The sequence below is a fragment of the Gadus morhua genome, chromosome 4, assembly GCF_902167405.1.
Source record: "Gadus morhua chromosome 4, gadMor3.0, whole genome shotgun sequence".
NCBI lineage: Eukaryota > Metazoa > Chordata > Actinopteri > Gadiformes > Gadidae > Gadus > Gadus morhua.
Genome location: NC_044051.1, coordinates 3,231,526 through 3,248,885, shown reverse-complemented (window position 1 = coordinate 3,248,885; position 17,360 = coordinate 3,231,526). Strand labels below are relative to the sequence as shown.

General features: G+C 49.0%; 1 protein-coding gene across 1 annotated transcript; it reads left to right on the top strand.

Annotated features, from left to right (window-relative positions):
- The first annotated feature begins 1,993 nt into the window (after positions 1 to 1,993).
- On the top strand, positions 1,994 to 16,627 carry wif1 (wnt inhibitory factor 1). Its single transcript, XM_030355682.1, has 10 exons — positions 1,994 to 2,280; positions 2,524 to 2,663; positions 6,261 to 6,369; positions 7,753 to 7,893; positions 10,736 to 10,831; positions 11,260 to 11,355; positions 11,537 to 11,632; positions 14,059 to 14,154; positions 14,502 to 14,597; positions 15,168 to 16,627. The coding sequence occupies exons 1-10, from the start codon at positions 2,139 to 2,141 to the stop codon at positions 15,296 to 15,298; spliced, it is 1,143 nt and encodes a 380-aa protein (XP_030211542.1). The 5' UTR covers positions 1,994 to 2,138; the 3' UTR covers positions 15,299 to 16,627.
- Positions 16,628 to 17,360: the final 733 nt, after the last annotated feature.

Below are 17,360 nucleotides of genomic sequence, written 5' to 3'. Positions count from 1 at the left end.
TCAAATAAGAATAAACACTGATCCTAATGACCATGCGGAGTGATGGTGTTTCAAGTTCTTTAGCGTTAATTTAAAATGATCTGAATTAACTATAATGTAGCAGAGATCTGATGACCTTTGAAATATGACTCAAGAAAGCCTCAAGAAAGATCATCCATCAAGAAAAGTCTGGGTTTGATAAACATCATATCGTTTTGTCTGAGCCTTTCTCATTAGAACCAATCATAATCAAAAGCTCTGAGAAAGGGGAGGGTCCACGTGTGTCTCATATAAACTAAAACCAGTAATATCAGGAGTATGGCCGCGTATAAGTCTAAGATGTGCAAATTTCATGTTGGAATTGACATGTGTTGTTTCAATTTAGATTTTCAATGCTGAGAGGAAAGAATCGTCTTTTCGAAAACATAAAATTAACAAAAAAAGCAATGATAAAAGAGGAATCTTCAGGAAGGAGATTGATTAGCCTCCTTGCTGGAGAGACATTTAACTGACATGTCTCTCTCACGCACACGCACACACGCACGCACGCACGCACGCACACACACACACACACACACACACACACACACACACACACACACACACACACACACACACACACACACACACACACACACACACACACACACACTCCGGCGCATGCTATCTCCAATCCTCACAACCAATACAAGCTTCAACAAGCAAATAATGAGATAATGATCATTAATATAGTTTTCATCTTAATACAGGAAAAATAAGGTGATCCTTGTTGCAATCGCCAAGATGACAATTTGAGTCAAATCAAGTCATAATAATGAACAAATCATATACACAACTAATTGCTATGTTAGATTGGTGCTTGTTTGGCCTACCAAAGATAGGGTATAAGAATAATTATTAAATTGTATAAACCAAGGTTGGTAGTTCTGTTTCCATTTGAATATTTGTCAACAAACATTTTCTTAGGGGCACCACCTCATATCAGTCCTTGCCAAAAAAGAAAGGAAAAAGTTGAAAGATCTATAATAAAAAAAGTTTAAATGATGAAGAATGAATATGAAATTGTCCATGTTTACACATGTGTGCAATATAAGGCTATATTGCATTGTTGTCTTTTGTTGGCTCTGCGCTTGGCTCATCGTTCTCCGTCTGCTGTTCCCGAAAGTTTTTTTTTTCTTTTTTTCTGTGCAATTCTCAAGCACGCACACGCACACACACACGCACACACACACACACACACACACACACACACACACACACACACACACACACACACACACACACACACACACACACACACACACACACACACACGCACACACAGACACGCGCACCACACACACGCAGCTTGGTTTACTTTAAAGAGCCTGTGAACCCCATAAGACAGATCCATCGACGGCAGAAGACCACACAGGAGGATGATTTGTCAAACACGCACGGACGCAGACACCCAAGCACACACACGCACACACACACACACACACACACACACACACACACACACACACACACACACACACACACACACACACACACACACACACACACACACACACACACACACACACACTCATTCCCTGTCCCCCATTCGCCGTGAGGTGCGCTCTGAGAATATACTTTTTAAGCTCTCGTTCTGCAGCGCTCACGTAAACACAATTATCCCAATGATGCGTTGCGTTGGTCGCGTTAACGTCATTTGGAGCTTGTTATCTTGGCCTCGGTGGTTCTGTCGACATATTGGCCTATATGTATAATAGATTGAATCCACATAACTTAACGTTCCACGATGCAGCCTACGCACGTGCAGATAAAGTCATAATCCTACTCTTCAAAAAAATATCCTCACCTGGTTCTAAATATGTAGACATGAAGTTTGTTCGAAACTATTTCCGAGCCGAGCCCCTTGAAACGCACCGCAGGACTGTGAGCGTGTACATGTGTTTAACCGCGCCTCCCTGTGGAGGCAGGCCGGTACTGCATCCCACGGTGGACCATAAAGTAGCCGTGTAGCGCTGTGCGCCTGACACACCAAGAGGCATGCAGCGCAGTGCTCGAGACTAGCCGCTCCATTCTATCAATTAAGAGGAAATCCGAGGAAACCCAAACCACCAAGTAACAAACACCCGTTTAGAGAGTTTTCCACCCCTAAAAAGACGAGAATGGATACCAACATCACGTTTTTTAGGCTTTCCCTCAAAACCTGTTTTCTGCTACTTTTGGGCTGTTTGTTAACGAAAGCCGTGCAAGACCAGGGGAGTTTATACATGTGGATTGATGCCAACCAAGCCCGGATCCTAATTGGTGAGTAGCGCTACAACGCGCTTTCATTTCCCTGCTATGTTTCTGCATTTAATTGAAAGAATTTACTAGGATGTCTTCAAAATTAAAACGGAGACTTTAAAATGACACCACTGACCAGGTTCTGTGGTTTCTGTGCCCGCGCGCGTGTGTGCGTCTGTGTTTCTGTGTGTGCGTGTGCGTGTGTGTGTGTGTGTGTGTGTGTGTGTGTCCGCGCGCGCGTGTGTGTTTAACTTCCACTGACAGGTTTTGAGGAAGATATTCTGATAGTATCGGAGGGGAAAATGGCTCCATTCACCCACGACTTCAGAAAGGCGCAACAGCGGATGCCTGCGATCCCAGTCAACATCCACTACGTGAACTTCACCTGGCAGGCGACGGATCAGGTAGAAGGAAACTAAACCTAAATCCAAAAAAAACAACACCCAGGCCTTGTGTTATATCGCTTCTAATTTGGTATGGAAACATGAAATAAACGCGCTCACAAAACAGCCTTTAAAAAGGAAATCTAAAAAAAGTTGGTAGCGCGTCAAACTGATGACAGCAATTTCACGTTTACTCGCGTTTCTATGTTCGACTAATTGGAGTAAAGCCCTCTGTATATCCGCCGCGTTGTAGAACGGAGAGGTGAACAAGGCGAGATCAAGAGCCGGCCGCCGCTGATGCCTCGGTGAGGTAAAGCTAAGCCCAAACAGAGGAGTTTCCTTTTTAATAATCTAATTCCCATCTCTTGCGGTATTTTACATCTTGGTGTCGTAGGACCTGCCGCCACGGATCAAAGGCTCGCGCCGCCTCTGCAGGCATGTGCCAAACATCTGGCCCATCTGTGCATTGAAAACATTGGTCGAATTCTCCAACGCGTGCCAGCAACAGTGTTTTATTGGAGGAGGGGGAGAATTTCCATAGAATTGTGCAGGTGCTCGCTGGTAATCTTGGTCTCTCGGAGTGTGGTGTTGCAGGTAAAGGCTAGGCTTCAGTTTATTCCACTATAGTGTGATTCACCTTTTTGATTTAAAGTTTTAAAACTCAAGCAACTTTACTTGCTTACTTTTGGAAACACACGATCATGGTTTCATCATTTCTTATCAGACACTGCGTTTTTTATTCGTAGACAGTGTAGATGTTTACGATAAACCCCCTTAAAATGAACCGTAATCTCAGCACAAACTGTTCAATAAATCGTGTAAAAGTCCTTCACACGAGTCCTCCCGACATGAAAGTTCACTCATCGTATTTCACGAGACCTGCCAAAGTTTTGTTGAAGGTCTGAAACTTTATTATCCCAATTTGGGATGACATGATTTTCTGGCAGCCGGCCCTCGGATCTGAAAGGAAAGAGAAGCCATTGATGAGTGATTCAACACAGCTCATGATGTCATCGCCTGCTGGCCAATGGGGCCACTCCCTCTGGAATCTGATCAGAGGTGGGGGGAGGGGGGAGGAGGTAAGGGAGAAGGGGGGGTCGGGGGGATGCTGTTTTTTTTCTTCCTCCCCGGTTGCATTCAATCACCTTTCAAAAGATGCCGTCATCACCCGGCCGTATGATTGACAGTTCAGGGGAGGACCCGACAGGACACGCCCCCCCCGTTGTAACAACCCCCCCCCTCCCCCTCCCCTCCCCGCTACGCACACATCCACCCAGCCCACAAACCCCCCCACCCCACACACACACACACACACACACACACACACACACACACACACATCAAAAACACATCTGTTTGATCTCCGACATCGGCCCTTTTTTAATTAAAAGTAAACTTATCTGTAAGTAAATGTAATGACACCCCTCCCATAGCCCCTCACCCCAAACACACACACACACACACACACACACACACACACACACACACACACACACACACACACACACACACACACACACACACACCAAACCCCTAGGGAAATCATCCCTTAGCGTCAGTATACCTAACATAACAAATGAGTGCAGCGCTGCCAACTGTGGAGCATGTGCACACACACACGCACACACACACACACACACACACACACACACACACACGGGGTCTTCTCCCCTCCATTGTGCTGCCGCCGGCCGGCCTAATGGTGCGGCCGCACGCACTGAGATCATAATCCGCGAATGGCATGTCGAGTCAGCGAATGGGGTGAGAGAGAGAGAGAGAGAGAGAGAGAGAGAGAGAGAGAGAGAGAGAGAGAGAGAGAGAGAGAGAGAGAGAGAGAGAGAGAGAGAGAGAGAGAGAGAGAGAGAGAGAGAGAGAGAGAGAGAGAGAGAGAGAGAGAGAGAGAGAGAGGGCCCTTCTCTTTCCGGGGCTCGGTTAACCCCGGGTAAACTTCAAAGGCGGCGGCGGCGGCTTAGGAACAAAGGGCCCGGCCGGGATAAAAGGCAGACGACGAGAGTTATCGGTGTTGGTTATTACCATTCAGCCGCCGGGATTAGCCGACCGCCGCGCTGCAACGCCGCCGCCACCCTGTGTACTTTACCCTCCGTCGGAGCGTCAAAGCTGCCTCTATATGCCCTGCTGCTGCTGGGAGTGGGGTTCTCTTCTTCTTCTTCTTCTTCTTCTTCTTCTTCTCATCCTTCTTATTCTCCTTCATCCCCTCTTCTCCTTCTATTTCTTCTTCTTCTCCTCCTTCTTCTTCTTCTGCTGCCGCAAAGTGAAGAGGGGAAGATGAAGATGAGGGAGAGAGAGAGAGAGAGAGAGAGAGAGAGAGGGGGAGAGAGAGAGAGAGAGAGAGAGAGAGAGAGAGAGAGAGAGAGAGAGAGAGAGAGAGAGAGAGAGAGAGAGAGAGAGAGAGAGAGAGAGAGAGAGAGAGAGAGAGAGAGAGAGAGAGAGACTAAAACACACACACCGTGTTAGAGAGCTTTCATCTTTCCTTTCTGCTTTTCTATTTTCTATTTCTGTGTGTTTCAGTTTTTTTTCTTTTCGAGACCCCCCCCCCCCCCCTCGTGCCGCCCGCACTCATCTGACAAGTGTGTAATTTTCAAAGGGAGAGGGGCGACGCGTTTTAAGTGGGGTTAGGGCACCCCCCCCAGGCCCCCCCCCCCCCCCCCCCCTCTCCCTGCTCCGAACCCTAACCCCACATTGTTTTGAAGGGGTGGACACACTTGTTGTCTCTAATGAGAGCTGCCGAACGCGCGCACACACACACACACACACACACGCACACGCACACGCACACGCACACACACACATACCACACACAGACGCCTCTCCTCAGAGTGTGTTGCATATCACTGCAGTCTCTGCAGCCTTCATTTCTTTTCACCATTGATCTCAAAGTTAAATTGAGCCGTTGTTTTCTGTCCCTAAAAAGAAACATTTTCATTTGCTGTTAAACATATGAATAGAAAAAGATTTATCGAAAATACAAAACAATACCCAATCTCATATCGAAACACACACCCACGAATCCTGGCTTCCCTACTTAGTAGTGTTAGGGTTGGGGTTAGGGGGTTACGGTTAGGGTTAAGGGGTTGGGGTTAAGGGGTTAGGGTTAGGGTTATCTCCCACAACACGGTGTTTGCTCAAGGTAAGGAATTCAGATCTCACTACTACCATCACCACCACCTACTCTAGCACCACCTCCATCACCCTCTCTACCCCCACCACCACCACCACCTCCATCACTGTCTCTACCCCCACCGTCTCTACCCCCACCCCCACCACCACCACCACCACCTCCACCACCCTTTCTACCCCCACCCCCACCACCATTACCACCACTACCACCGTCTCTACCCCCACCACCACCACCACCACCTCCACCACCACCTCCACCACCGTCTCTACCCCCACCACCACCACCACCACCTTCACCACCACCACCACCTCCACCACCGTCTCTACCCCCACCACCACCACCACCTCCACCCCCCTCTCTACCCCCACCCCCACCACCACCTCCACCCCCCTCTCTACCCCCACCACCTCCACCACCACCTCCACCTCCACCTCCACCACCGTCTCACCGTGCCCCCCCCCTGTCTCTCTGTCTTCCAGGCGGACTACTTCTATGAGTTCCAGAGCCTGCGCTCCATGGACCGGGACATCATGGACAACCCCACCGTCAACCTGCCTCTGCTGGGGACCGTGCCCCACAAGCCCTCAGGTAACCATGGAGACACCCCCCCCCCCCCCGCTGAGGGACAGGGCTCTTGCGGGGGGCCGGGGTCCTAGCCAGGGGCCTTTGAGAAAGAGAGTGGAGATGTTTGAGGATCATCCCGGCGACGTGTGTGTGTGTGTGTGTGTGTGTGTGTGTGTGTGTGTGTGTGTGTGTGTGTGTGTGTGTGTGTGTGTGTGTGTGTGTGTGTGTGTGTGTGTGTGTGACATCAATATCAGCCCGGTGGAAACAAAAGACAAACTGTTGTTGTGAGATTGCCTGTGTGATCCCTGTCTCTATTGTTTTGTGTGATTTGACCGGCACTTTGTCTGCTTATAGGTCGGAATGAAGCGGCCACCGATTATTCACAGGATGGGTACTTTATTCTACCGGACACGTTCGCTTCTTCAGACACACGCGCTACCGCTCGCTCTCCTCGCTCGTCCACTCACTCGCTGACGTCACTCACACACACACATACGTACACTGCCATTCTCGCGCATACACATACGGTGATCGTAACACATGCCTCGTTATTGCGACGTTCAAGACGTTCATGTTTTTTTTCCATCTATTAATAATAATAATAATAAATGAAATTTATATAGCGCTTAATATGGTACTCTAAGACGCATCTATCTATTGAAAGTTAGGCTATTAAACATGTTGCATTCTATACGGCCTGATTATGTCATTGTTTAAGCTATAGCCTAATAAGAAGCGCTAATAGGATATTTGACTAAACCAACCAAACTAGTTGAGGGTTTTTGCCTACCTGCAAGCATCCTCCAACTGCAATCTTTGGTTATTTATTTATTAATTTAGCTATACTTTAATAGTATTCTTTCTGTTCAAATCTGTTCAGTGTTCCAAATTATTTGTTATTGAATGCTACATTAAGTTAATTGGTATATAAGTATTGTTTAAATAAAATGCTTTTTGAATGTAAAAAAATCGTGGGATGTATCGAACCGTGGGTCAAAAATCGTGATACAAACCGAATCGTGAGTTTATGTATCGTTACAGCCTACATACTGTATCTCTATGTGTGTATCTATATACTGTATCTCTCTGTGTGTGTATCTATATACTGTATCTCTATGTGTGTGTATCTATATACTGTATCTCTATGTGTGTGTATCTATATACTGTATCTCTATGTGTGTGTATCTATATACTGTATCTCTCTGTGTGTGTATCTATATACTGTATCTCTATGTGTGTGTATCTATATACTATATCTCTATGTGTGTGTATCTATATACTGTATCTCTATGTGTGTGTATCTATATACTATATCTCTATGTGTGTGTGTGTGTGTGTGTGTGTGTGTGTGTGTGTGTGTGTGTGTGTGTGTGTGTGTGTGTGTGTGTGTGTGTGTGTGTGTGTCAGTGGTCCAGGTGGGCTTCCCGTGTCTCGGGGATCAGGACGGCGTGGCGGCCTTCGAGGTCACCATCCTGGTGATGGACGCCGGCGGGAACGTCATCCTCCGGACGCCCCACAACGCCATCTTCTTCAAGACCTGCCAGAGGGGTACGTGTCCCCGGCCCCCAGCCCGGGGGGGGGTTCTGGGGTCAATCCCCCAGCCTCACCTGGGGGCGTCCTTGAGCAAGGCAGCCGTCCTCTCCACTCTTGCCAAAAGTATTGTGGGGAAGGCTTGAATGTCTGAGGGTGAGGGTAAGGGCTCCTCTTCCTCCTCATCCTCCTCCTCTTCCTCCTCCTCCTTCTCTTCATCCTCCTCTTCCTCCTCCTCCTCCTCTTCATCGTCCTCCTCTTCATCCTCCTCTTCCTCCTCCTCTTCCTCCTCCTCCTTCTCCTCTTCCTCCTTCTCCTCCTCTTCCTCCTCTTCATCCTCCTCTTTCTCCTCTTCATACTCCTCTTCCTCCTCTTCATCCTCTTCCTCCTCTTTATCCTCCTCTTCCTCCTCCTCGTCATCCTCTTCATCCTCCTCCTCTTCATCCTCCTCCTCCTCCTCCTCTTCCTCCTCCTCGTCATCCTCTTCATCCTCCTCCTCCTCCTCGTCATCCTCTTCATCCTCCTCCTCCTCCTCGTCATCCTCTTCATCCTCCTCCTCGTCATCCTCTTCATCCTCCTCCTCCTCCTCCTCTTCATCCTCCTCCTCCTCCTCTTCCTCAGCCACCGGTTCTGGCGACCAAACCTTGTGGAGCTCGCTTCAGCCGGGGGGGGGGGGGGGGGGGGGGGGGGCATGCGTCCGGCTGTTGTTGGGGGGGTGAGGGGCGCTCTTTGGCAGCAGGCTGGCGTTTGTAATCACAGGGGGGGGGGGGGGGGGGGGGGTTGTGTTGGTTCCGTGTTCTCCAGGTCAGAGAGAGGGGGGCTGGGTGGGGGGGGGGGTGATGTGAACACTATGATGACAGGGCAGGAGGATACAGAGGGAGGGGGGGGCCTGTTTTCATGTTTTCATTGACAGATTCCCTGCAGCACCAATGAACACACACACACACACACACACACACACACACACACACACACACACACACACACACACACACACACACACACACACACACACACTCACATGAACACACACACACACACACACACTCACATGAACACACACACACACACACACACACACACACACACTCACATGAACACACACACACACACACACACACACACACTCACATGAACACACACACACACACACACACACTCACATGAACACACACACACACACACACACTCACATGAACACACACACACACGCACACACACACACAAACACACTCACATGAACACAAACACACTCACATGAACACACACACACACACACACACACACACACACACACACACACACACACACACACACACACACACACACACACACTCACATGAACACACACACACACACACATGAACACACACACACACACACACACACACACACTCACATGAACACACACACACACACACACACATGAACACACACACACACACACACACACACACACACACACACACACATGAACAGACGCACAAAAAACACGCACACATGAACAGACGGACACATGAACCCCCACACCCACCCACCCACACACACACACACACCAACATACACACACGCAGACACTATGAATGTATGGGCAGCGGCCACACACTCAAATAGTAAAGCATAAAAAGCCAGAACTCATGCAGATATGAACACACACACACACACACACACACACACAACACACAGTGAACGTATGGGCAGTGGGCACACATGCAAATAGTAAAGCATATGCATAAAACACCAGCACGCACGCACCCCCCCGCCGACCCGAGCCGGGGTCTTGTAAAAGCCGTTCCTCCCGTCCCCCCTGGGGAGATAACAAGGCGCTGGAAACCGCCATGACGGGGAAAACAAAAATAAACCACATTCCCATCATAAAGCAACAGGAAGGAATATCTCAGCCCCACCACAGACCCCGCCCCCGTTTCAACCCCCCCCCCCCTTTAACACACCCCTCGCTATCTCAGACACGCACACACACACACATCCTGATGGGCAGGGTGTGTGTGTGTGTGTGGGGGGGGGGGGGGGGGGGGGTGAGGGTGTGTGTGTGTAAACATCCCCCCAGAGCCCCTGATCCCCCCCCCCGCCCTCCCGACAGGAAGCAGGTTGTCAGTGGCCTTCATAGCGGGGCGACAGCTGGCCCACGCCCCCCCCCCCCCCTCGATACCCAGGGGCTACGCCGGGGCCCCCAGTTGGGCTGGAGGAGCCAGGGGCCGCGGGCTCCGAGGCTATCACTTACCGGAGGCCCCGTAACACAATCACACTTCAAACGCACGCACAACCGCTGGGAGTGGTGGTGTGTGTGTGTGTGTGTGTGTGTGTGTGTGTGTGTGTGTGTGTGTGTGTGTGTGTGTGTGTGTGTGTGTGTGTGTGCGTGCGAGAGAGATTGCATGAGAGGGAAAGTTTGTGTTTGTGTGAGAGATTATGTTCGAGAGAGATTGTTTGAGAGAGATTGTGTGTGTGTGTGTGAGTGTGAGTGTGATTGTGTGTGATTGTGTGTGTGTGTGTGTGTGTGTGTGTGTGTGTGTGTGTGTGTGTGTGCGTGTGCGTGTGAATTCCCTCACTGCGTACATTTGGATGGTTGAATGGACCAAAAAAGTTTTCGTTTTACATTACATCCTTTCATCAAAACTAAAAATGTACTCCAGGGTTAGCACTTTAGCATCGCCATGCTATGCTTACACACGCTGTACTATGCTATCCCGCCACGAGACGCTAGAAACCCACTTCCAAGGAGAACGTACACATAGAAGGAGCTGAGGGAGGGGAAGTGGGGGAGACTCCCCTCCCCCCTCCCCCCCCTCCCCCCCTCACCCCCTCCCCCCCTCACCCCTCATCCTCCCATCTGTCTCCCCAGCCAAGTGTCCTGGGGGCTGCCGGAACGGGGGCTACTGCAACGAGAGACAGGTGTGCGAGTGCCAGGACGGCTTTTACGGCCCCCACTGCGAGAAGGGTAAAGTTGAACGTTCTCTCACGTTCCCCGACCCAGTGTGGGCACAGCGTTAAGCATAATGTATTATAGATTTTTTTAATCCTGAAATTGTAATTATATGTCTGAGATACTAGTCTGAATGTTTATCTGTCCTTTATGTCTGGTAAGCCAACGAAGAAATTCTACCTTGGTGGACGTTAAAGATTTATTCTATTCTATTCCTCTTCTTCACCAACGAAAAGATATCCCGATGCGTTCATTTTTTTATCGACCAATCGTGATATATAATGTATTTAAATTTTCCAAAACGTTGCATCAAATCTTACCGATAGTGTTATTTTGTTTATCGGGATCCTCAGTTTAGACGTCAACTCTTTGTCTCTCCTATTCTTGGGTATCTATTTTTTTTTTATGTTAGCTGAACTTTTTCATTTCTTTTCGGGAAACAGCTCTTTGCTCGCCGCGGTGCTCCAACGGCGGGCTGTGCATGAGCCCGGGGGTGTGTATCTGTCCACCTGGTTACCATGGCAACAGCTGCGAGAAAGGTACGCACACATTCACTCACTCGCTCAATCACTAACTCACTCACTCACACTCACACTCACACACAAACACACACACAAATGATTCTGATTTCCGATTCTGATTTCTGATTCTGATTCTGAAATGAGTGCTGGGGTTTCTTTCTTTGAGTATGATTTCGTACCGACTGTCCTCCCTCTGCAGCCAACTGCAGCGCCACCTGTCTGCACGGAGGAACCTGCTTCCACCCCGGGAAATGCATCTGCGCCGCGGGCTACGAGGGCGGCCGCTGTGAGCTCAGTGAGTGCCGTCGCTCAGAGATGTGTGGATGTGATTGGTAGACTGGGTAGCCCCGCCCATTCTGCCGGCGACTTGAGTTCGCCCTGCACTAGGGTCGTGAGAAGAGCAATGCATTTCTTTCTGCTTCTGATGCGTTTTTCAGGGAGCCAATCACCAAGCTGGCTTTCCCCCTTGGCGCGCTATTGGCTGGTTTAACACAATGACGACAGGGAAGCGACGGCAAGCAGCCAACAGAGTCATTTGAACTAGGCCCGTTGATCACGCCTCTTGTGCTAAAGAAAATGACAGCAGCTTCCCCAGACCAACGTGCTTGGTCTGCCGATAGCCAGGCGAACGCCAAAGGAAAGGATTGTCAGCGGACCGCTTTATCTCCAGTGAAACACAGAGTACTTCCATATTGTCTTTGTTTATTTTGTACTTTACTCTTATACAGGCATCTCCAACAGGGACTTCGTATGCATTTCATTTAGAAGCAGGTCAGGGTTTAAGAGCCTTGCTCAAGGCAGGCTGCACACAACGGGGATTGAACCCAGCAACTTTAACACCGCGTTCACGATGAAACCCATCCGTCGACGGATCTCATTGACTTTGCACGGGGCGCTCTTGAAACGCATTGTGGGTCCGTCCGTTCTGTCCTCTCCGTTGCCCGCGTCAAAAAGTTGGGAAACGTTCAACTATTCAGGCAGCGACGGATCCGTCGCCCGGGCCAATCAGATCGCGTACCCCATACGTCAGACCCGCCCCCTGTCATCCGTCGACGGCCACGCGCAGTGTGAACGCGGCGCAACCCGCCCTGCCCTCTGAGTCAGACAGGAAGCGACCTGGGACAGGTAGACCTAGGTGACCCACGGAGGAACACAGGTTACCTCATGCTGTTTCCAATACGGCCAGTGTAGACGATGTAAAACAGGCAGCTGGCCCCCCTAAGGCAATACCGACTCGATTAACCGAAGCAATTAATCACACACAGACACACACACACACACACACACACACACACACACACACACGTACACAGCGTTTACTTTTTTTGATCCACACAATAAGGGCATCTTTTAAAAATCCGATCGGATGCTTTAAACAAATTACAAGCCCGGGCAGGGACTTGTAATTTCCAGGTTATGAAGTCATGATAATGCAGCATGTTGTTGTTGTGTACAGCACTGGGATTCTCCCACAATTGGCCCGCGGAGTTTGAGCTCACCGATATATATATATATATAAATAACACGCAGCCCTGTGTTTAAAAAGTTAATCACATCTTGTGAAACCAAACCAGGGCCTGTGCTCCGGAGAGATCAAACAAGGATGTTTAGTACATTTTTTTTTTTTTTTTTCCTTCCCGTCGCGATTCATCGTGCGGTTAAAAGCACAGCGGTCGACCTAGCAGGCTCACATCTGAAGCACCAATATGCAAAGTTTTCCATCAAAGGACTTTTTCGATTTTTTTTTTCAAAACGTGAAGCTGTAATGTAAAGCAAAAAATAAAAAACGAAAAGCAGAAACCAAAAACGCTCTTCTTCTTCTTCTTCTTCTTCTTCTTCTTCTTCTTCTTCTTCCCGAGCATTCCTTATCATCTCTTTTTTTTCTCTCAACGCATATGAATTCCGCAAATCCCGTCCCGCCCGAACAGAAAGACAACACTGGGATCCAGGAGACATTCATCAAATAAACGCGTGCAACCGAATCCCTTCGGAAACATCTCCCTCCCGCGGTCGGAACGCTTCGGGGGATTTTCCCTTCGCCCCCCCCCCCCCCCCCCCCTTGGTGTTCCTTCGTGGTTTTCATCGTGTCGGTTATATCTCCAAAACCACGGAGACAAAAGGGGGGGGGGGGAGAAGATATGAGGATCGCCATGGCGACGGCTAGGAAGGGTAAAGGCGTTTTTTTGGGGGGGGGGGGGGCTGTTGACATTTCATTAGGCACGGCTGTCCACATCTAAGAGGCTGGGACGCCCCCCCCCTGTGGACCGACACTTGGAATTCAGGGGGTTTTGTGATGTGGAAACCTGGATATGAATTACATTCTCTCCCGAGTTCCCCCCTTTGCGTTTAACCGATCGGGGCTGCTCTGCCGGTTCACCCACACCCGATCTCGTGCCAAGAAGGAGTTTCAGCAGCAGGGGGTATATGTCGGCGTCGTGTATGGGTTCAAGATGGTGCTTTCGCCACGAGCACTAATCACGGTGTTCACCCATACGGCCGTACGGTGTAGTCCAGGAAGCCGGGCGGCTTGTTTGACTCGGAGCCAAAAGGTTGCAGGTTCAATCCCTCTGCAGCCTTCCTTGAGGGGTCCTCGAGCTGCTCGCTCAGGGACGACACGTACGGAAAACAATCCCTGCGAGGTTCTTTGGATGGCGTTCAGCTCAGTTCCGCAGAACTGAACACAGAACGCGTGGGAGCCGATCTCATGAGTTGATTCTTTAGGTAAATGTCGCCAGCCCTGCAAGAACGGCGGGAGGTGTACCGGCGTGAACAAGTGCAAGTGCAGCAAGGGATTCCACGGAGACATCTGCTCCAAAGGTACACAACATGTCCTTCTGGCCACCTGGAACACTCTCGTGTGTGTGTGTGTGTGTGCGCGCGCGCACGCGTGCGTGCGTGCGTGCGTGCGTGTGTGTGTGTGTGTGTGTATATATTTGTGCATGTGTTTTTTAAATGTAACTTTTTTCACATGTATGTGTGTGTGTGTTTCCGAGTGTGTGTGTGTGTGTGCATGTGCTTTTCACGTGTAACCATGTGTGTTTGTGCTATCCCACGTCTCATTCCATGTGCGTGTTCTGTGCGCGTTTCTGTTTACGTGGGTTCCCACATGTTGTCTCACTGCGTATGTGTGTTCTTCTGTGTGCGTGTGTGTGTGTGTTTCCCAGCTGTCTGCGAGCCCAGCTGTGGGGCCCACGGGATTTGCGTGGAACCCAACAAGTGCCAGTGTCGGGACGGCTGGCACGGACGCCACTGCAACAAGAGTGTGTAGAAGCAACACCGAGACATCCCCCGCCAAACACTACCAACCTAGCAACAGCTAACCCCCCCCTGCCACCCAGAGGGGTATTGACTACCATACATGACCATCTGCATAGACAGGGAGGCAAAGAACCATAGAGAAACCGTCAAAAGACCACTGGAGTCTCTCTCACGACATTGCTGTATTACCTTCCCAAGCAGTGAAGGAATTATCGAAGGCGAATGCACAGTGTATTAAAGGAAACACTGTAGTGTAGCAAAAAGTGTTGTGCTACGTTTTTTAGGATTATAGTTCGATTTCAGGTTTACGACATATACATTCATGAGGACAGACACACGAAGACACACACACACACACACACACACACACACACACACACACACACACACACACACACACACACACACACACACACACACACACACACACACACACACACACACACACACACAGCGTCACCATACCCTTGCTGTTGCTGTCGTAATCCTGTCCAAATTCCAGACAACGGAACACCTGGACCGAGGGGGCGCCACCTCTGACCAGGCTCCTCCTCTTCCTGTCCTTCTCTCAGGGTACCGGGCCAGCGTTGCCATTGGCCACCGTCCGACGGCGGCCAAGTTCAAGCAGCCGTCGGCCGCCAGCAAGGGCACCAAGGACACGGTGGAAGGCGCCCGCGACGCCGACACTAACTACGTGGTCTGAGGCGAGGATGTCGCTTTCGTAGTGTCAGCTGACCCCCCCCCCCCCCCCCCCCCCACCCCTCTGTAAAAACACACAAGTGGGATAGCCACTACTACTCAACCCTCTCAAAACAACAACAACAATGAAATTACGGTAGAGATATTCTGTACTTATGAGTTAGAGAGAGGGAGAGGGAGAGGGAGAGAGAGAGAGAGAGAGAGAGAGAGAGAGAGAGAGAGAGAGAGAGAGAGAGAGAGAGGGAGAGAGAGAGAGAGAGAGAGAGAGAGATTCCCTCAGAGTTAGTAGTGATGAAGGTGAGGGCGACCCCTGGCCTCTCTTCCACTGCCCCCCCCAGAAACCTTCCGGTGATTAGCGGTGTTGAGGCCTACTACGACCGCGCCCTTTGACCCCCCCAGGTTATTTTGTGTTTTGTTTCCTTAACAATCTCTACCGTTGAATTATTGCCGATAGTCTTTCGGATCAAAACATTCTCAGGACAGAACGCGTGTTTGACTCTCGTGGGCGGAGGTGTCGGCTTTGAAGAGTACCTACGTGCACAAGTGTTGTGTGACCTCTAGCGGATTGATCATGCTCAAGGTTAAACCTGCGCTTGGTTGATATCTTTCGAACCCAGACGCTTGTTCGACTTTTAGGATAAACACAGTTTTTCTTACCTCACAGAGTACTCAGATTAAGCTTGGACTACGAATAAATATACTTTGATTAAACCTTTCCCTCATACATGACTTTGTAGCAGATTATCGGATGTTACCTGAATGGGAGCAAACTCACCCATTTATACACGCAATCGCAAAGCAGGGGAAAAATAGAAGAGCAGAAACAAAATGGCGATCCATACATTTGTTTACACTTCGCGTGTTGCAACAACAAAAGTATTAGTTGACAGTGAATTAGAATATAGGAATTTATCCATTTAGTGCAGATATGTACTATTTTCATATAATAATGTAAATAAAAATATGTAAGTATAAACAGTACGAGACTATGTCCGGAAATTGCAACGTTTGTTATAAAAAAAATGACACGCCAATTTGAAATGAATCTTGACATATTTCCCTGGATAAGTCGTTTCTTTCAAGAGAACCAAACGACATTCATTCTGACACTTATTAAAAGAACCACTGTCGTATTTATCTTGCCGTTTATAATAGTTAACTTTCTGATGTAGAGTCTATATATACATTTACTGTCTGATATTCTGTATGTTACAAGCCAGTGCAAACTGGCTGAAACTTTTAATTTAGCCTACTTGAAGTAATCCTAAATTGTTTTGGTTTGGGATTTTATGTAATGTATTGAATTGAATAAATGGTTGTAAATGCTATTACATTTTTTTTGTGTGCTGTGCTGTGTAGCCTGTCTGTATGCGTGTGTGCTGTGTTGTGTGTAGCCTGTCTGTATGTGTGTGCGCTGTGGTGTGTAGTCTCTCTGCATGTGTGTTTGTGGTGCGCTATATGACTTCCTGACATTTGAACTTAATTGCTGCAACGGTTTGGGGAAAGCAAGGGGGGAAAGTGGACGCACGCACACACGCACACACACACACACACACACACACACACACACACACACACACACACACACACACACACACACACACACACACACACACACACACACACACACACAGAGAGACCGACAGACAGAGAGAGACAGAAAGAGAGAGAGACAGAAAGAGAGAGACAAAACACAGGACAGTGTGGATCAAAATAAACTCTGAAGAAACACGTTTTATTTTGGCGACCGAGCACAGTCCTGGTTTGTTCGGAGACGCCATGAATACTAGGAAGTCTGAATCTGATTATATATATACAAACACATATATATATATAATTTGTATTTCTTAGTAAGAGGCAGGGCAATGCGGTGCAGCCTTTCGACGTCCCAGGGCTATATGCAATCATAGATCATTTGCTACTTTTGCTTTATTTTGCAATATAAAAGCTGCAGAGTGCCGCAGCAAAGTCTTCAGGACCACATGGCTCCCTCTATGGGGGCTATAGGCTCTCCATAAAAACCAACCTTCTAGGTTTTTGTATCAGCGGTCCTGACTCGACTGTGA